General features: G+C 46.2%; 1 protein-coding gene and 1 pseudogene across 1 annotated transcript in view; both read left to right on the top strand.

Moving 5' to 3' along the window:
• Positions 1-21495, top strand: part of LOC118971465 (uncharacterized) — a 55308-nt gene that overhangs the window by 9178 nt on the left and 24635 nt on the right. The window contains exon 2 of the mRNA XM_073219471.1: positions 16282-16412. Within this exon, the coding sequence (XP_073075572.1) occupies positions 16282-16412 (131 nt within the window). The remainder of the gene's footprint in view (positions 1-16281; positions 16413-21495) is intronic.
• On the top strand, positions 19291-20582 carry LOC108389257 (girdin pseudogene; annotated as a pseudogene).

Genomic DNA, 21495 nt, shown 5'->3' with positions numbered 1-21495 from the left:
GCTCCTTTATCATGTATTAATTGGCCATCTATGTTTGGGTTAATTTCTGGAGTCTCTATTCTGTTCCACCTGTCTGTGGCTCTGTTCTTATGCCAGTACCAAATTGTCTTGATTACTGTGGCTTTGTAGTAGAGCTTGAAGTTGGGGAGTGAGATCCCCCCCACTTTATTCTTCCTTCTCAGGATTGCTTTGGCTATTCAGGGTCTTTGACAGTTCCATATGAATTTTTTTTTTTTTTTGAGAGGGCATCTCTCATATTTATTGATCAAATGGTTGTTAACAACAATAAAATTCAGTATAGGAGGGTCAATGCTCAATGTACAATCATTAATCCATCTCAAGCCTAATTCTCGTCAGTCTCCAATCTTCTGAAGCATAACGAACAAGTTCTTACATGGTGAACGAATTCTTACAGAGTGAATAAATTCTTACATGGTGAACAGTACAAGGGCATTCATCACAGAAACTTTCGGTTTTGATCATGCATTATGACCTATAAACAATCAGGTCAAATATGAATATTCGTTTGATTTTTGTACTTGATTTATATGTTGATCCCACATTTCTCCTATTATTATTATTATTTTTATTTTTAATAAAATGCTGAAGTGGTAGGTAAATGCAAGATAAAGGTAGAAAACATAGTTTAGTGCTGTAAGAAGGCAAATGTAGATGATCAGATGATCAGGTGTGGGCCTATGGACTAAGTATTAATCCAGGCTAGACAAGGGCAGCAAGACATCCACGGATGCAGAAGATTTCTCTCAAAGCAGGGGGGGTGAGGTTCTGAGCCTCACCTCTGTTGATCCCCAAATTCTCACCTGATGGCCCCCCTGCGACTGTGCCTGTCTTAGGTTGTTCCTCCCTTGAGGAATCTTACCCGTCTCTGGCTAACCAGTCATCTTCCGGGTCCATATGAATTTTTAACTATTTGTTCCAGTTCATTGAAGAATGCTGTTGGTAATGTGATAGGGATTGCATCAAATCTGTATATTGCTTTGGGCAGGATGGCCATTTTGATGATATTAATTCTTCCTAGCCAGTAGCATGGGATGAGTTTCTATTTGTTAGTGACCTCTTTAATTTCTGTTAAGAGTGTCTTCTAGTTTTCAGGGTATATGTCTTTCACTTCATTGTTTAGGTTTATGCCTAGGTATTTTCTTTTTGATGCTATTATGAATGGAACTGTTTTCCTGATTTCTCCTTCTATTAGTTCATTGTTAGTGTATAGGAAAGCTCCAGATTTCTGTGTGTTAATTTTGTATCCTGCAATTTTGCTGAATTCCGTTATCAGTTCTAGTAGTTTTGGAGTGGAGTCTTTAGGGATTTTTATGTACAATATCATGTCGTCTGCAAATAGTGACAGTTTGACTTTTTCTTTACCAATCTGGATTCCTTGTATTTCTTTGTTTTGCCTGATTCTGTGGCTAGGACCTCCAATACCACGTTGAATAACAGTGGGGATAGTGGGCATCCCTGTCTGCTTCCTGATCTCAGAGGAAAAGGTTTCAGCCTCTCACTGTTCAGTATGGTATTAGCTGTGGGTTTATCATATATGGCCTTTACTATGTGGAGGTACTTGCCGTCTATGCCCATTTTGTTGAGAGTTTTTATCATGAATGGATGTTAAATTTTCGAATACTTTTTCAGCATCTATGGAGATGATCATGTGGTTTTTGTCTTTCTTTTTGTTGATGTGGTGGATGATGTTGATGGATTTTCTAATGCTATACCCTCCTTGCATCCCTGGGATGAAACCCACTTGGTCATGGTATATGATCCTTTTTATGTATTTTTGAATTCAGCCTGCTAATATTTTGTTGAGTATTTTTGCATCTATGTTCATCAGGGATATTGGTCTGTAATTTTCTTTTTTGGTGGGGTCTTTGCCTGGTTTTGGTATTAAGGTTATGTTGGCTCCATAGAATTCGTTTGGGAGTATTCCCTCCTCTTCTATTTTTTGGAAATCTTTAAGGAGAATGGGTGTATATCTTCTCTGTATGTCTGATAAATTTCCGAGGTAAATCCATCTGACCAGGGGTTTTGTTCTTGGGTAGTTTTTTAATTACCAATATTGCTGGTAATTGGTCTGCTTAGACTTTCTGTTTCTTTCTGCGTCAGTCTTGGCAGGTTGTTTTTTTCTAGGAAGTTGTCCATTTCTCCTACATTTTCCAGCTTGTTAGCATATAGGTTTTCATAGTATTCTCTAATAATTCTTTCTATTTCTGTGGGGTTCATCGTGATTTTTCCTTTCTCATTTCTGATTCTGTTGATGTGTGTTGACTCTTTTTTCCTCTTAATAAGTCTGGCTAGAGACTTATCTATTTTCTTTATTTTCTTGAAGAACCAGCTCTTGGTTTCATTGATTTTTTGTATTGTTTTATTCTTCTCAATTTTATTTATTTCCTCTCTGATCTTTATTATGTCCCTGTCTGCTGACCTTAGGCTTCATTTGTTCTTCTTTTTCCAATTCAATAATTGTGACATTAGACTATTCATTCGGGATTGTTTTTCCTTCTTTAAATATGCCTGAATTGCTATATACTTTCCTCTTAAGGCTGCTTTTGCTGTGTCCCACAGAAGTTGGGGCTTTGTGTTGTTGTCATTTGTTTCCATATATTGCTGGATCTCCATTTTAATTTGGTCATTGATCCATTGATTATTTAGGAGCATGTTGTTAAGCCTCCATGTGTTTGTGAGCCTTTTTGCTTTCTTATTTCTAGTTTTATACCTTTGTGGTCTGAAAAGTTGGCTGGTAGGATTTCAATCTTTTGGAATTTACTGAGGCTCTTTTTGTGGCCTAGTGTGTGGTCTATTCTGGAGAATGTTCCATGTGCACTTGAGAAGAATGTGTATCCTGTTGCTTTTGGATGTAGAGTTCTACAGATGTCTGCTAGGTCCATCTGTTCTAGCGTGTTGTTCAGTGCCTCTGTGTCCTTACTTATTTTCTGTCTGGTGGATCTGTCCTTTGGAGTGGGTGGTGTGTTAAAGTCTCCCAAAGTGAAGGCATTGCATTCTATTTCCTCCTTTAATTCTGTTAGTATTTGTTTCACATATGCTGGTGCTCCTGTATTGGGCGCATATATGTTTATAATGGTTATATCCTCTTGATGGACTGAGCCCTTTATCATTATGTAATGTCCTTCTTTATCTCTTGTTACTTTCTTTGTTTTGAAGTCTTATTTTGTCTGATGCTAATATTTCAACACTTGCTTTTTTCTCTCTGTTGTTTGCCTGAAATATCTTTCTCCATTCTTAGACTTTTAATCTGTACATGTGTTTGCTTTTGAGGTGAGTCTCTTGTAAGCAATGTATGGACTGGTCTTGCTTTTTTATCCATTCTATTACTCTGTGTCTTTTGATTGGTGCATTCAGTCCACTTACATTTAGTGTGACTATTGAAAGATAACATACTTATTGCTGAAAGGAAAGGAGCGACACACAGCAGCAATTCACTGGAGAATTCCGCTTTATTAGGGAAAGGTGCTGGGTTACATAGGAAGGGGCATGGGGTGATTGTGGTGTTACTTCTATGGGGCTGGTGGCTATTGGCTAGGTGCTGGGATTGGGAGGGGGGCGAGAGGTGATTGGGCTTCAGGTGGCACCGGCAGGAACTGAGGACCCTGAAGAGAAGCCGGAAGTTCGCCATCTTACTGGAGGGGGCCCTTCATTCCCCTCTTTCTCCTCTATGGGGTTGTGGACATTGCTTTCTCTCTGACTGCTTCCTGCTGAATGGGGGTGGAGAAGGGAGTAAGGGCTTGAGGATTGGGAGGAAAGGCTTGATAGGATTCCCCACAGTAAGGACGAGTAGATGTGGACTTCTTCAGGTTGGAAATCAATGAAGGTTCCCTGTAACCATAGAGGACTTGTTGATTCCAATGGTGCCAAGAGGATGTGGGTGTCAGGAGCCATGCGTCTGCGGCCATTCTTTCCAGGAACAGTTTCCAGCGGAGAGAGGGGTCCATCTCAGCGTGTGGTGAGGAGGTCACGTGAGGGTGAGGGATCTTCTGTGGCCAGAAGCTGATAGTTCCTGAGTAAAAGCTGGTTGAAAGTTTGATTAGAGATTTTTCCGACTTGGGATTTGATGAACTTTATTATACAGGGTAAGAAGAGACAGGCGAGAAGAATGATTATTATGGGGCCTGCAATGGGCCAGAGCCAGGTGAGGAGGGGGTTTGTTAGTATTGAAGAGAATGGGTTGGAATTGGAAGCAGAGTGGAGGCTGGAGGCAAGGTTGGTGAGTCTGGTCATGTCAGTTTCCACAATGCCGGATTCGTTGATGTAATAGCAGCACTCTTCTTGAAGGAAGATGCAGGTGCCGCCCTTCTCGGCTGTAAGCAGATCTAAGGCCCACCGGTTTTGAAGGGTGACCTTAGCTAGCGAAGTGACCTGTCTTTGGAGAGAAGCTAGGGAATCGGCAGTGGATGTCAGGGCTCCCTCAAGTTTGGCGTTCAGATCTTTAATTGCCCATAGAGAGTGACCCAAGGCTCCTACCAAAAACCCTGCCCCAATGGCTGAGGTGGTTAAAGACATACCGACCATGATGGGAAGGAAAGCAGCCATTTTTGTGCACGAGGGCAAGAGAGGTTGGAGCTCAAGAAATTCTGCCATGCTGTAAAGTGTAAGCTGTGGGATTAGGGTGATGAGAATGCAGGGTGTTTCGGAGTTGGGAGGCAGTGAGTTGAGAAGACTGCCATTACACCAAAAGAAGTGTCCCGGTTGCATAAAAGTCTTAGAGCCGGAGGTAGGGGTGTAGATAGAGAGGCAGTGAAGCACTGGAAGGGGGTGGAGTCGGGCCTACACAGTGGTGGATGGTGAGCTTATCTGCGTATTCTGGTTCCCATAGGGGTATGTCTGCCAGGGGACGGAGAGGTTGTCCTTCTGCATGGAAGGAGTAGTTGGAAATATCGAGGAGCACAGCGGACAGCAGTGGGCGCTGTAGTGATGCGCACAAGAAACAATTGGCGGTGTTGAGGGTGTGGTTGACAAAGATGATGGTGTCTTGAATGAGCCGTAACCAAGAGTAGGAGAAATTAGAAGAGGGGTGGGGATAGGAAGATGAAGAGGTGCCGTCAAATGTTTGAATAATGACTTTTTTGGAATGTCTGATATCTGATGCAACTTGAGAGATCTAGGAATGAGAAGGAACATACTCTTGAGAGATATGAAGGGTACTGTGGGGGGTAGAGGACCCCCTGTAGTAAACTGAGGCTGTGACTCTGGTGGCCCATCGAGAGTCCCAGGGATCTGGGATTGATAAGGAGAATGAGCCGTTGGAATATTTCATGAAGCGGTTGGAGGAGTAATACTGTGGGTACCAGGAGTCACCCATGTAGTGAATGTTGCAAGACCAGTAGGGACATCCCCCGTAAGTGTCTTGCCATTGCCTGCAATAGGCTTGTTTTTGCTCATAGAGGAAGCAGAGGTAAGGAGAATAAAGGTAGCTGCTAGTGAACACTTCGGTGGATGGAGGAAAGTGGAGGTACAAAGGCTCAGAGCAGCCTTTCAGAGGACAGTCTGATGTGGCAATGAGGGCAGTAACCTTTCTTTTATGCTGTGTTTAAGTTTGTCTGACTTTGAATTGCCATACAAAGGAGGCTGGGGTAGCGGGGAAGACAATAGGAATGAGGGAAAAAACGAGAGAGCAGTAAAGGAGGAAAAAATCATGATTCGGATATGGATGGCAAAGGGGGTGAACGGGAGATGCAGAGTTTCAAGGGATCAGAGGGATGAGGCGTGGCAGAGTAGACAGCATCTTGGGCTGTATCCATAGGACTCTGGATTGTGACTGATAGGTCTTGGGTATCCAGAGAAAGTGGGTCCTGGGTATTTGGTTTCAACCTGGAGATATGAATCCAAGGGGTGACAGAGTTATCAGGCAGTAAGAGCTTGGCGGACGAGGGGGTGCAGAGAATAACTGGGTGTGGACCCTCCCATTTTGGGGAGAGAGAGGGCCGATCCTCTGGCGGCTTATAAAACACTAGTTGGCCAGGCTGTAAGGCAGGAGGATTTTGGGAGGCGGATGGATCAGGGAGGAGCCAATCCTGATATTTCCACAATTCAGTGCGGAGGAGAGAGAGTAGCAGAAGGGCCATAGTGGGAGGAATTGGTCCTTTGTGGGAAGGGAGCCCCGGGGGTAGAATTGGGCGGCCGTACATGATCTCAAAGGGCAACAAGAAGGTAGGTTTCTTTGGGAGGGCCCGAATGTGGAGTAGAGCTAAGGGAAGTAAGCGAACCCAGTCAAGGTGTAGTTCTAGAGATAGTTTGGTCAGGATGTCCTTTAGAGTCCTATTGGCTCTTTCTACTTTTCCCGAAGCCTGTGTTCGATAAAGACAATGTAAATGCCAGGAGAGTGAGAGCAACTTGGAGAGGCTCTGGATAATTTGGGCAGTGAACTCAGGGCCGTTATCTGATTGGAGGGAAGTGGGCATCCCGAACGTAGGAAAGATTTGGGTGAGGAGGATAGAGGCAACTGTGGACGCTCGTTTGTTAGTGGTGGGGAAAGCTTCGACCCATCCTGAAAATGTATCTACTAACACTAGTAGGTATCTGGTACGCCATACAGGGGGCATGTTTGTGAAGTCTATTTGCCAATCTGCGGCGGGGACATTGCCCCTTGCTTGATGAGCCGGGAAGGGTCAGGCCTTGAGGGGGGTATTAGGGTTAGTGTGTTGCCAGATGGTGCACCTGCGGGTGATTTGGTTAAGCAGGGTTTTGTCTTCAGGAGAGAAAAAAAGGATTGTAAAAAAGAGGATCAAGGATTGGGGGCTGGGATGGAACAGATCATGTAAGAAGCGGAAGAGAGACTCTTTGTCCTGGGAACAGAGGGTGTCTTGCGATAAGGCTAAAACTGCAAGGGCAGACGGATTGTTGTCTGGTGCGTCTTCTGATAGGGCAGCTGACCGGGCTACTCTGTCGGCTTTGTTGTTACCTCTTGCAATGGGGGAGTCATCCTTTTCTGATGTGATTTGCAGTGGACTATGCCTAGTCGGTGTGGGAGTTGTGAAGCTTCTAGAAGTTTAGTAATTAAGGCTGAATTAGTGATGGAATTTCCTTTTGTGGTGAGGAGGCCTCATTCTTTCCATACTGCCACGTGAGACGAGAATGTGGAATACGTATTTGGAGTCAGTGTACAGTGTGAGAGACTTTTCTCAGGCTAGAGTGCAAGCTCTGGTGGCTGCAGAGTTCGGCCTGTTGATTGGTTGTACCGGGGGGTAGGGCTCGTGCCTCAATGACATCTTCGAGGGAGAATACTGCGTATCCTGCGTAGTGGGTGCCCTCATGTTTAAAGGAGGAGGACCCATCAGTAAACCAGATAAGGTCGGAGTGTGAGAGGGCTCCTTCGGAGATCGTGGAGTGGCACGGAAGGAAGTTGTGAAGGGCTTCCAGGCAATCATGCGAGGGAGTATGAGAAGAGTAGGGTAGAGGAAGAAGAGTGGCCGGATTTAAGGGTTGGCATGGGAGGAAAGAAATGTCTGAATTTTGGAGGAAGGAGGACAGTAAGGTCAGGAGTCTAGAGGGAGGGAGAGTCTGTAGACTTTTGTAGGTTAAGAGATCTTTTAGGTGATGTGGGGACAGAATGGTGAGGGGCGCCCGAAATGTTAGTTTATGAGCTTCTTTCTGCAAGAGCTGTCCAGCGACTAATGCCCGTAGGCAGGGGCCATCCCCGAACTGTGGGGTCTAATTGCTTGGAGAGATAAGCTACTGGGGCAAAGGAAGGGCCATAATATTGGCCTAGGACTCTTAGAGCTTGACTGGGCTTGTCATGAATGTATAATGAGAAGGGCTTTGACAAATCAGGAAGATGGAGAGCTGGTGCTTCTACAAGGGCTCGACGGAGCTTAATGAAGGAGTGTCGGGGTGAGGAGGATAATGGTTCTTCAGGGGGGCCTTTGCTGAGGTCGTATAGGGGTCTTGCTAACAGGGAGAGGTTAGGGATCTACACTCTAAAATACTCAGCCAGGCTTAGAAAGGAAAAGATTTGTCTTGGTTTTGGGAATGGGCAGGTCAGAGAGGAGGCGTTTTCTGTCTAAGGTAATGGACTTTCTTTGTTGAGATAGGAGGAATCTGAGGTAAGTGACAGAAGGGGAAGAGATTTGAGCTTTGATGGGGGATACCCAGTAACTTCTGGAAGCTAGAAGGTTAAGCAGGGAGGCAGTGTCAAGTTGAGACTGTTCTCACGAGGGACTGCAGAGTAGAAGATTGTCCACGTATTGTAATAAGGTGGACTCGGAGTGATTATGATTAAACTGTTTGAGGTCTTGAGCTAGGACCTGTCCAAAAATATGGGGACTATCTCGGAAGCCTTGTGGCAAAACTGTCTAAGTGAGTTGTTCAGAATATCTTGTGTATGGGTCCGTCCAGGTGAATGCGAAAAAATCTTGGGAGGAGGGGTCCAGAGGGATAGAAAAAAAAAATGCAGCCTTGTGATCTAGGACTGAGAAGTGGGAAACCGAGGCAGGGTTCTGTGATAAAAGGGTGTATGGATTTGGAACTAAGGGACGGATAGGGACAACGGCCATGTTGATGAGGCGAAGGTCTTGGATGAGGCGGAAAGATCCATTGGTTTTTTTAACAGTTAATATGGGGGTATTAAACGGGGAGTGAGTGGGTCTGAGGTAATTTTTAAGAGATATTGAATGATGGATTGGAGGCTTATGAGGGCTGAAGTGGTTAGGGGGTATTGGGCCTGACAGATAGATATACTGAGAGGGGTCACATAATTTGATAGAGGCAGGAGGACATAGAGTCACGGAGGGGCTTGTAATGTCCCAAACTTTGGGATTTACAGGGTGTATAAGGGCGGAACCAGAGCTTTCATTGGGTAGAGGGGGGTCGTTGGCTATGAGGGCCATCAGAAAGGGAGTACTGGAGGCTGTGGGAGTGGATATAGTTATGGAAACATGGAGGAGGGAAAGGATGTCCCGTCCTAGTAAAGGGATGGGACATTGGGGCATAACTAGGAAGGAGTGGGAAAAAGGTATGGGATTGTCTTGGATTGTGCATAAAATCGGGGGGGGGTGTTTAATGGGAAAATCTGTTTACCTCCTACCCCGTCTATAGGAGTAATGGCAGGCGTGGTAGGGCCCCGGTATTCTTGCAAGACTGAGAAGGTGGCTCCTGTATCTAGGAGGAAGGAGATGGGGTGACGGTCTACTATTAAAGTAACCCTGGGCTCCTGTTTGGTGATGGAAATGGTCAGGCGAGAAGCCCCTGGGCCCCGTCAATCTTCCTCTGCCAGCCCCACTATGGCAGGCTTAGGATGGGGGTTGTTCGTCCAGCCTCCCCTTCGGGTGGTTGGGCAATCAGATCCCCAGTGGCCCTTTTTGTCGCATCTGGGGCATGGGGTGGTAGGAGATCTGGGGGAGGGGCACACCCTTGACCAATGTCCCTCTTTTCCACACTTGAAACAAGCTCTTGGGGGGGGCCTGTTTGTAGAAAGACGCCCAGGTTGTGGTTTTATCAGCTGGGCCAACATTTGGAAATTGGCCTGATCATCCTTTTGTTTATGGCGTTCTTTCTCCTCCTCCCGGTTATAGAAGACCTTAAAGGCCACTGTTAGGATCTCAGTCTGTGGGTTAGCAGGGCCCTGTTCTAACTTTTTGAGTTTAGCTTTAATGTCGGGGTAGCTTTGAGCTAGGAAGTATGTCATAAGGACATGTCTTCCATCAGGCGTTTCTGGGTCTAGGCTGGTATAATGTAATAGGGCTTGCGTGAGTCTAAGAACTCAGAGGGAGTTTCATCCTTCTTTTCTATTTTGTCTTGAAGCTTTTGAAAGTTGACTACTTTACGAGCTGCCTTTTTCAGACCTGCTACTAAGCAGGAGACAAAAATATCTCGAGAGCGGAGACCCATGGCGGTGTTATAATCCCAGAGTGGGTCTTGTTCGGGGACAGCGGTGGGTCCAGGGGGGTAGGTGGAGTCAGTCCTGGTTTCGGTAGCGTGAGTTTGGGTGAAGTCCCAAACTCGTCTACGCTCTTCAGGGAGTAGAGTATTGGCCAGGAGGATGAAAATGTCATGATGTGTGAGGCTGTAAGACTGGAGGGTCCATTGAAACTCCCTGATGTATGTCGTGGGATCAATGGAAAAGGAACCTAGGTGTTTCTCAAGTTGGGCTAAATCTCCTAAGGAGAAAGGGACGTGAACGCACACGATGCCTTCAGATCCTGCTACTTCCCGGAGGGGGGCAATAATTTTGGGAGGCCCTTGGGACCGAGTCTGAGGGGCACTGAAAGGTTCTGGCTCAGTCTGTGGGGGGGAAACAGGTGATGGGGGCAAAGATACGATAATTTTGGGAGGCACTCGGGACCAAGTCTGAGGGGGCAAAGGCGGAGGAGGCTCTTGGGAGTTAGAAGGGGGCTGAAAGGCTCAGGCTCGAACTGCCGGAGGGGGGGTGAGAGGGATGGAGGCGGGGGGTGAGGGGGGGGGGAGATGGTGGGGGAGGGAGGAGAGGAGGGGGAAGGGAGAGGACAGGAGGCTTCGGGGGTGGAGGCAGCAGCAGCGGCGGTGGTAGAGGAAGGGGGAGGGGCTGTTGTAGGAGAGGAGGGGGAAGGGAGAGGACGGGAGGCTTCTGTGGGGGTGGAGGCAGCAGCAGCCGTGGAGCGCAGAGAGGTTGTAGGAGGGGGAGGGGCCAAAGGGGGAAGCCTGTATGGCGGAGGCTCGTCAGCTGGGTCAAAGGTAATTGAAGAGGGACTGGGAGTGTGGGGAGGGGAGGGAGACGGCTTGCAGGCTAGGAGAACTTGGGATGGGGAGCAGGTGGTGCAGAGGCTGGGATTTTGAGGTAGGAGGCAAAAAGCTTCGATATAGGGAATCTCCTTCCATTTTTTCAGGCGCTGGCAGTAGTTAAAGAGATTGCGAGTGATGTTAGGATCAAGAGTTCCCCCTGCAGGCCATTGGTTGTTATCATCTAGGGGGTATGTCGGCCAATCTTGGGAGCAGTATTTATGGAGAAGTTTTGGTTTTATATCAGGTGTCAGGGAGAGGGTAGCCAGATGCTTAAGCAGCATTCAAGAGGTGAACTTTCAGGGAGGGATGAGGAGGCTCCCATGGTTAAAGGACAGAGAAGGAGACAAACGGGGGAAGACAAACAGAAATCCTCAGACCGGAGGCAGACGGCAAGAAGACAAAGGGCGTCCCTGATGATCCTTGGTGGTCTGCGGAAACTCGTATACGAGTCCGAGTTTCTTAGGAAGTGTGGGTCGTCACCCAGACTTCCCTAAGAAGGCAGAGTGCTGGAGTCACAAGGTACCTAGCGCTAGGAGTTTTCAACAGACGGAACGGATTTCGGTAGACAACGGAATGGGAAGGACAAAGGGGGAAAAGGGAGCGTTCTCATCCACAAAGAGTCACCTCGTGTATGGCTGTTAGAGGAGGGGCCTGAGGGTCTGCAGCAGCTGTGAAGGCCGGAGGCGGCGATTTATGACTGTTGGAGGGGGGCCTGAGGGTCTGCTGCAGCTGTGAAGGCTGGAGGCGGGGAGAGTTCCCTCCTCATCCCCGAGCGTCAGAGCCTTGCCAGACGATCACGGCCAATGGTACTGCGATAGCTAGGGGAAGAATGGGCCACTCCGGGGGAAAACTTACCTAAAGACCAGAGAGGAGTGGTGAGTGTGATGAGCCAGCACTGGAAAAAGAGGATGAGGGCAAGCTGCTGCTGGTGTCGGGGGGAAGACAGGGCCCAGTTGGGGTATCCCGTCTCCCGGGTTTCGGTACCAATGAAAGGAAAGGAGCGACACAGCAGCAATTCACCGGAGAATTCCGCTTTATTAGGGAAAGGTGCTGGGTTATATAGGAAGGGGCATGGGGTGATTGTGGTGTTACTTCTACGGCGCTGGTGGCTATTGGCTAGGTGCTGGGATTGGGAGGGGGGCGAGAGGTGATTTGGGCTTCAGGTGGCGCCGCCAGTAACTGAGGACCCCGAAGAGAAGCCGGAAGTTCGCCATCTTACTGGTGGGGGCCCTTCAATTGCCATTGCAGGCTTTATATTTGTGGTTACCAAAGGTTCAAGGTTAGCTTGTTTACTATCTTATTGTCTGACCTCACTTGCTTATTGAGCTCTTGTAAACACAGTCTGATGATTATTTATTTCCCTTCTTTTCCTCCTCCTCCATTCTTCATATGTTGAGTGTTTTGTTCTGTGGTCTTTTAGGAGTGTTCCCATCTAGAGAAGACCCTCTAAGATACCCTGTAGAGGTGGTTTGTGGGAGGCAAATTCCCTCAACTTTTGCTTGTCTGGGAATTGTTTAATTCCTCCTTCATATTTAAATAATTGTGCTGGATACAGTATCCTTGGTTCAAGGCCCTTCTGTTTCATTGCCTGAAATATATCATGCCATTCTCTTCTGGCCTGTAAGGTTTCTGTTGTGAAGTCTTTTGATAGCCTGATGTGTTTTCCTTTGTAGGTGACCTTTTTTCTCTCTCTGGCTGCCTTTAGTACTCTGTCCTTGTCCTTGATCATTGTCATTTTAATTATTATGTGTCTTGGTTTTGCCCTCTTTGGATCCCGTCTCTCGGGAGTTCTGTATGCTTCCATAGTCTGGGCAACTATTTCCTCCCCCAGTTTGGGGAAGTTCTCAGCAATTATTTCTTCAAAGACACTTTCTATTCCTTTTTCTCTCTCTTCTTCCTCTGGTACCCCTATAATGCAGATATTGTTCCTTTTGGATTGGTCACACAGTTCTCTTAATATTGTTTCATTCCTAGAGATCCCTGTATCTCTCTCTGCGTCAGCTTCTATGCGTTTCTGTTCTCTGGTTTCTATTCCATCAACGGCCTCTTGCATCTTATCCATTCTGCTTATAAATCCTTCCAGAGTTTGTTTCACTTCTGTAATCTCCCTCTGGACATCTGTAATCTCCCTCCTGACTTCATCCCTTAGCTCTTGCATATTTCTCTGCAGCTCTGCATGTTTTTTATTTTTATTTTGAATTCTTTTTCAGGGAGACTGGTTAGGTCTGCCTCTGCAGATCCTTTCTCAGGTGTAACTATCTTGGACTAGACCAGATTTTTTTGCCTTTTCATGGTGATAGCAGTGGCTGTAGGCAGGTTGTGGATGTGTCAGCTGGGAGAAGAAAGTCCTTTCCTTCTTTCTGGATGCCTTGCCCTTCTCCGCTGCCTGTGATGGTTTACCCATACTCCTGTGGCAGCCATTGGGTTAGTCCCCTAACCTGTTGTGGGTGGGGCATCTGTCAGAGCAGCGTGGAGCCCTGCGGAGAGTGGCAGGCATGCCAGGTGCGTTCCTCCATTCTAGCGGCGACCCTGCCAGGCAGCTGTGTGGCAGCAGCAGACTTTGGGTCGGGCCTGGGTGGCTGTGCGTTTGGCTGGGATTCCGGTTGGCTCCTAGGAGCATGCCTGCTCCCTCTGGCTCTGCTGCAGGTGCGCACAGGGCTCTTCCATGCAGGCTTCTACCAGGCTCTGCCTTCACTGCTGCTGGTGCACGCGAGCTGCACTCAGACTGTTTGGTCATGCCACTCCTGGCTAGCACAAGACTCTCCTGTGGCACACAGATCTGCTCTCGGTTCCTTCTGGTGCTGCTGTCCCCAGTGCACGCTGCCACTCTCCTACTGGGCCCGTGTGTCAGGTTCCATGCCAGTTGGAGGAATGACTGGCAGGCTGCCTAGTGCCATGAGGGGCTTCATAGCTGCACTGCCTCCCTGGGGTTTAGGGAGCCAGTTTCCCCGGTATTCCCAGCTGCCAGGACAACTTCGTCCAGCTGTGGGGTCCCTATCTCTTTAAGACTTGCAGAAAGCACTTGCTTTTCTTTTGTCTCAGGGTCGCTGGTTGCAGGGACCTGCCCACAGGTTTTGCTTTTCTGTTTCACTAATATCCAGCACCCTGTGCACCTTGTGTCTGCATTCCAGGTGTGGATTTCTAGAGCTGGTTGCTTAGTAGTCCTGGGCTTTCACTCCCTCCCCGCTCCAACTCCTTTCTTCCCGCTGGGTTTTGGGGTGGGGGAGCATTCATGTCACGCCTGGCTGCGGCTTGTATCTTACCCCTTTCGTGTGATGTTGAGTTCTCACAGATGTAGATGTATCCTGGCTGTTGTACTGTGTCCACTGGTCTCTTTTAAGAATAGTTGTGTTTTATTTTCATAAATATATGTTTTGGGGAGATTTCCTCTGAACTACTCACACCGCCATCTTCCTGTGATCCCCCAAGAATCTAATTTCTTCTTTACCACTCTGGATGCCTTTTATTTCTTTGTGTTGTCTGGTTGCAGTGGCGAGGAACTCCAGATCTATATTGAATAAAAGTGGAGAGAGTGGGCATCCCTGTCTTGTTCCTGATCTTAAAGGAAAGGCTTTCACCTTCTCACTGTTAAGTATTATGTTGGCTGTGGGTTTTTCATATATGGCCTTTATTATGTTGAGGTACTTGCCCTCTATAACCATTTTGTTGAGAGTTTTTGTCATGAACGCATGTTGAAATTTGTCAAATGCTTTTTCAGCATCTATGGGGATGATCATGTGTTTTTTGTCCTTTTTGATGTGGTGGATAATGATGATGGATTTTCTAATACTGTATGTAACATCCTAGCATCCCTGGAATAAATCCTACTTGATCATGATGGATGATGTTTTTGCTGTATTTTCGAATTCGGTTAGCTATTATTTCCTTGAGTATTTTTGCATCTGTTTTCATCAGGGACGTTGGTCTGTAATCTTTTTTTTGTGGTGTCTTTGCCTGGTTTTTGGTATTAGGGTGATGCCAGCCTCATAGAATGAGTTTGGAAGTATTCCTTCCTCATCTACTTTTTGGAAAAGTTTCAGGAGGATGGGTTTTAGGTCTTCACTAAATGTTTTATAAAATTCACCAGTGAAGCCATCTGGTCCACATATTTTGTTCTTAGGTAGTTTTTTGATTACCAATTCAATTTCATTGCAGGTAATGGTCTATTCAGATCTGTTTCTTTCTGGGTCAGCCTTGGAAGATTGTATTTTTCTTGAAAGTTGTCCATTCCTTCTAGGTTATCCAGTTTGTTACCATATCATTTTTATTTATTTATTTCTGCTCAAATCTTGATTATGCCCCTCCTTCTACTGGCTTTGGGCCTCATTCTTCTTTTTCTGGTTTCATTAATTGTGAGTTTAGACTGTTCATATTATTCTTTCCTGAGGTAGGCCTGTATTGCAATGAGATAGTACCGTTCATCCATCAGAATGGCAGCAATTAGAAGTGTGAATATTACCAAGTATTGGAGAGCATGGAGGAAACAAACATGCTAATACAGTGTTGTGAGGAATGTAAACCCATGAAGCCATTCTGAACAACAGTGGCCTTTAGCTGCATGTGCTGCCCTGTGCCTGAGCACGCCCACCACCAGGGGGAGATACCGCAGAGGCTAACCTGTAGGGAGATCCATGTCTAAGGTGACATGTACTATGCATGTCATAGTGTCATTTGTGACAGGAGGGAGCTGGAGACAGCCTAGGTGCTTATCATATGGGAAATGACAAAGGAAAATTTGAGAAATATACAACACTGAAACTTTGTAATAGTTCAAAAAAGCAATGAACTCTAGATATACATACTGTAACATGGTGAGACCTTAAAACCATATTACTGGCTGAAAAGAGTAAGAAACAGAGTAAGATCTAGGGCACACTGCCACTTTTCTAAATTATAAATACATACATAAAACCAGACTCCATCTCTTATAAGAATATACATTTAAGGTGGTGGCTGAAAGTGGGCTGCCTGTGGGTGGGAAGGGGCAGAGAGAACAAAAGGAAAACCAAGGGCAGGGCCTTGACCCGTGTTCATCACCATGCTGTCAACTAAGAGTATAACTCAGTTCTTTGCTGCTGAGGCGTAAAAATATAACAAATGAATGAATTAATGAATAAATAATGAAAATAAACTCACACAATGGTTGATGCACTTATCATATGTCTTGGAAAGTAAACATCAGATTCCTTTTAGAAAAAAATGACACACATACACAAATTACACACCTGTGTCTCACACCTCTGTGCTCCGTCTGAAAGCAGGGGTGCAGTTTTATTTGCAGAATGACCTGTCCCTCCGTGGGATAAGCATGCAAGACTGAAAGTCACCCCAAAGTCAAAGCAATTATTTTTCAGTAATGTCTGCCTCACATTTTGGTAGTGACCAGGGTGAGGAGGGTGGCTGGAATGAAGGGAAGATAGGACACATTGTGCCTCAGAGTTCTGAAGACTGTCGATGGGCTAGCAAACAGTACGCTTAGGGGGCGGGAGGCATCTTGTTGCGTAGGTGGCCTGCCCTCCTGTTTGACTGTCACTCGTGTACCTCTGTGTACCCTAGAGCCTCTGGTGCTGTTCAGCAGCTTCTTCCCCACCTATGAGGAGGCTCAGTCATACACCACATATCTGCCCTTGGAGGATCGGTTTTATCTCATGGGATCTGTCTCCGTCCTTAGGACTGAGACCCTGAGGGTGAGTATGCTGTGGGTGTGCCTCTGCTCCTGTGATGATGCAGGTGTCCTTTGAAGGGCCAGGTCCCCTTTGGTCCCTCAGCCACTGGACAGTATTGCTAAAGCCCCCAGTGTGTGCACAGGGCTGTGGTCAGACCCTCAAGTGAGGGAAGATCAGCCCCTGTGTTGCAGAAGGTGAGCTTCTGGGTGGGACTCTGGCCACATGGGAAAGAGATGCCCAGTCATTTACTAGTGGTTTTGATGTAACAAAAGAGAGGCCTATAGAAGACGGGGGCTTGGCCAAATTCAAAGAAGTGACCGTGTTAGCAGGTGGGTCAAGAAGGCTTGTGTTGTGAGCTGAGTTCTGAGGCAGCTTCCCCAGCCCTCATGGCTCACCTATGATTCCTCCTGATATGGCATCCACAGATTCTGTCTCTAAAAAGAAAATCAATCTTCAGAATTTATTGGCCAGATTCAGGCTCAATGAATTTATCCACTAAGTAACAGATTTAGTAAGCATCTCCTATGTGCCAAGCATTGTCCCAGGTGCTGGGGAAACATTAGGGGAATATACAATGTACAAGTAATAGTGACAAGTATTATGGAGATGGTAAAACAGAATTGTGTGCCAGTGACTGGTGGGGGTAGTGAGTTCAGAGCCTTCAGGGAAGGTTTATCTCTCATGACCTGTCTTTTGAACAGAGACCCCCCCAATGATGATGAAGTGACAACCCAGCAGAGAAGGAAAGCAGTGCAGATAGAGGCTCAGCAGCTATAGAAATCTGAGGTTGTAAATAGCTTGGGGAGTCCCAGGGAACAAAGTGTGGCTAGAATAAGGTGCTAGATGGAAGGAGGAGTAGAAACTCAGGTACAAGGGTCAGGCAGGGGCCAGATCACATAGAACCCCGACAGGCGTGCTGCTGAGCTTGGGTGTCGCTCGAAGTACAGCAAAAAGCAAGAGGATGATGAAATCAAAGCTCAAGCTGGCCACTGCGGGGATGGAGTAGAGAACCAAGGAGAGAGGAGATGGAGCAAGAGGAGTGATGCAGACAGACACTCTCCAAAGAAGACATTCCAGTGGCCAACAGGCACATGAAAAGATGCTCCACATCGCTAGTCATCAGAGAAATGCAAATTAAAACCACAATGAGATACCACCTCACACCAGTAAGGGTGGCCACCATAGAAAAGACTAGGAACAACAAATGCTGGCAAGGATGCAGAGAAAGGGGAACCCTCCTACAATGCTGGTGGGAATGTAAATTCATGCAACCATTGTGGAAAGCAGTATGGAGGTTCCTCAAAAACTCAAAATATAAATACCATTTGACCCACGAATCCCACTCCTAGGAATTTACCCTAAGAATGCAGCATCCCAGTTTGAAAAAGACAGATGCACCCCTATGTTTATCTCAGCACTATTTACAATAGCCAAGAAATGGAAGCAACCTAAGTGTCCATCAGTAGATGAATGGCTAAAGAAGATGTGGTACATCTACACAATGGAATATTATTCAGCCATAAGAAGAAAACAAATCCTATCATTTGCAACAACATGGATGGAGCTAGAGGGTATTATGCTCAGTGAAATAAGCCAGGCAGAGAAACACAAGTACCAAGTGATTTCACTCATATGTGGAGCATAAGTACAAAGAAAAAACTGAAGGAACAGAACAGCAGCAGACTCACAGAACTCAAGAATGGACTGACAGTTACCAAAGGGAAAGGGACTGGGAAGGATGGGTGGGAAGGGAGGGATAAGGGGAAAAAGGGGGTATTTACTATCAGTATGTATAATGTGGGGGCGGGGGAAGGTAGTGTGACACAGAGAAGACAAGTAGTGACTCTATAGCATCTTACTATGCTGATGGACAGTGACTGAAATGGGGTATGTGGGGGGGCGGAACTTGGTAATGGGGAAATCTGATAACCACAATGTTGCTCATATGGTTGTATATTAATGATACAAAATAAAAATTAAAAAAAAGAGGAGGATTGTGGTAGATGATAGGACTTAGGTTTCCATGGAAAGAATGGAGATAGATATACAGAGCTTTGTTATATTTTGGAGACAGAGTCCAAAGTCCTTGCTGATGCATTACAAGTAGGTGAGAGAAAAGAGAGAAATGAGTTACAGATAACTCAGCTTTTAAGCCTGGGAAGCTCAGTGAATGGAAGTGCCACTAACTGACTTTAGCAGGACTGGGACTGTGTGGATTGGGCATGTGGCAGGGTTCAGGAGCCATGCTGATACTGTGATGACATTGTGACATACATATAATACATTCAACCACCTTAAGAGAGATACCTCTGGAGCCAGATCATCTGGGTTCCAGCCTTTCATTAATAGCTTCAGGACCTCATCCAAGTTACTGAGATCTTTTAGATGCAGTTCCTTTTTCTACAAAGGGTGATAATAGTATCTCCTCGTAGGGTTGTTGTGAAGCATCAAGACAGCACCTCATATATAGTAAGCCCTCAGTCAGTGTGAGTTCTTATATCCATCATGATCATTGTTTACTGTTATCATTAGGATCCAGAAGGGGCAACGGACGTGCTTTGCTTTTCTCTCTGGTTTAAAATGTGGGCTTTAACCACCTTTCAGAAACTGTGAAGGAATCCTGTGCATTCAGCTTTAGAGGAGTGACAGATAACATTTCTACAAATTGAAGATGGTGAGAAAAGCCGTTGAGAGAAGAGCAATTGAAGGAAGTTGCTTGGCCTGTTTACCACATTCATTATCCTTTGCTGGCAGCATTCTGGGGTATGAGCTCTTATGTCTGCCATGAGATGCAGCCATCCCATCTTGGAGAGCACCCCCAAAATCTACCTCCTCCTCTGAGAAAGAGAAAAAAATCTCATCAGCTTTTTTTTTGAAGAAAAACTCTTGCAGAGGAGCAATGGAGAGGCTGCCGCCCCCACTGCAGGTTAAAACGTTTAGACCTCTGGCTGAAGGAAATGGGACCCACCTGGATGAATATGTGGCTTTGGTGGATGGGGTATTCTTGAACCAGGTCATGTTCCAAATTAATCCTAAATTGGAGAGTCAGAGAGTAAATAAAAAAGTCAACAATGATGCCTCACTTAGAATTCACAATCTATCCATTTTGGTGAAACAGATAAAATTTTATTACCAGGAGAAGTTGCAGCAGTTGATCGTGATGTCATTGCCAAATGTCTTAGTCATTGGCAAAAATCCCTTTTCTGAACAAGGCACAGAAGAAGTTAAAAAGGTGCTTTTACTTTTACTGGGTTGTGCAGTTCAGTGTCAGAAAAAAGAATTTATTGGAATAATGCAAGGCTTAAATTTTGACACAAAAGCAGCAGTTGCTGCACACATTCAAGAGGTTATCAATAATCAGGAGAATGTGTTTGATCTGCAGTGGATGGAAGAGACTGATATGTCTCAGGAGGAAAAGGAACCACTCTTGAATAATATGGCATTCCATCTAAAAAGACTTATAGATGAAAGAGACGAACATTCAGAGACTATCATAGCACTCTCTGAAGAGCAAGATGGTCTTCACTTTCTACCCCATGCCTCCTTATCTGTACAGTCACCCTGTGGTTCTCCAGGCATGAAGCAAACAGAAAGTCGACAACATCTGCCAGTGGAACTGGCAAATGCTAAAGCCAAGATAAGAAGGCTTAGAAAGGAATTGGACGAAAATACTGAAGAGTTATTGGACTGCAAAGAAGAACTTGAGCAAATGTAAATAGAATTAAAAAGGCTGCAACAAGAGAACATGAACTTGCTTTCGGATGCTCGTTCTGCAAGAATGTACCGAGATGAATTAGGTGCACTTCAGGAGAAGGCAATCAGAGTTGATAAGCTGGAAAGTGAAGTCAGCAGATATAAAGAAAGGTTACATGATATTGAATTTTATAAGGCAAGAGTTGAGGAATTAAAAGAAGACAATCAAGTTTTATTAGAAACAAAAACCATGTTGGAAGACCAATTAGAAGGCACTCGAGCTCATTCTGATAAATTGCATAAATTAGAAAAAGAGAATTTACAACTAAAAGCTAAACTGCAATGAAGGGCCCCCACCCATAAGATGGCAAACTTCCTGCTTCTCTTCCGGGTCCTCGGTTCCCACCGGTGACACCTGAAGCCCAAACACTTCTCTCCCCCCTCCCAATCCCAGCACCTAGCCAATAGGCACCAGCCCTGTAGAAGTAACACCACAATCACCCCATGCCCCTTCCTATATAACCCAGCACCTTTCCCTAATAAAGCGGAATTCTCCGGTGAATTGCTGCTGTGTGTCGCTCCTTCCTTTCATTGGTGCCAAAACCCGGGAGACAGGACACCCCAACGGGGCCCCATCTTCCCCCCCCACCCCCACCAACACCAGCAGCAGCTTGCCCTTGTCCTCTTTTTCCAGCACTGGCTCCACACACTCAGCACTCCTCTTTGGTCTTTGGATAAGTTTTCCCCCAGAGTGCGCCGCTCTTCCCCGAGCTATCGCAGCACCATTGACCATGATCGTCTGGCAAAGCCCTGAGGCTTGGGGACGAGGAGGGAACTCTCCCCGCCTCAGGCCTTCACGGCTGCAGTGGACCCTCAGGCCCCTCCTCCAACAGCCATAAACGAGGTGACTCCTTTGCAGATAAGAATGCTCCCTCCCCCCCCTTCCATTCCTTCTGCCAAAAATTCCTAGTACTAGGTTCCTCGTGACTCTGGCACTCTGCCTTCTTAGAGAAGTCTGGGTGATGACCCACACTTCCTAAGAAATTCCAACTCATATACGAGTTTCCGCAGACCACCAAGGATCATCAGGGACGCCCTTTGTCTTCTTGCAGTCTGCTCCCAGTCCAAGGATCTCCTTTTGTCTTCCCCTGTTTGTCTCCTCCTCTGTCCTTTAGCCATGGGAGCCTCCTCATCCCTCCCTGAAAGTTCACCTCTTGAATGCCTGCTCAAGTATCTAGCTAACCTCTCCCTGACACCTGATATAAAACCAAAACTTCTCTGTAAATACTGCTCCCAAGATTGGCCAACATACTCCCTAGACAATAACAACCAATGGCCTGCAGGGGGAACTCTTGATCCTAACATCACTCGCGATCTTTTTAACTACTGCCAGCGCCTGAAATAATGGAAG

Source organism: Manis javanica, chromosome 13 (assembly GCF_040802235.1).
Source record: "Manis javanica isolate MJ-LG chromosome 13, MJ_LKY, whole genome shotgun sequence".
Classification (NCBI taxonomy): Eukaryota; Metazoa; Chordata; class Mammalia; order Pholidota; family Manidae; genus Manis; species Manis javanica.
This window is presented reverse-complemented; position numbering and strand designations above follow the sequence as displayed.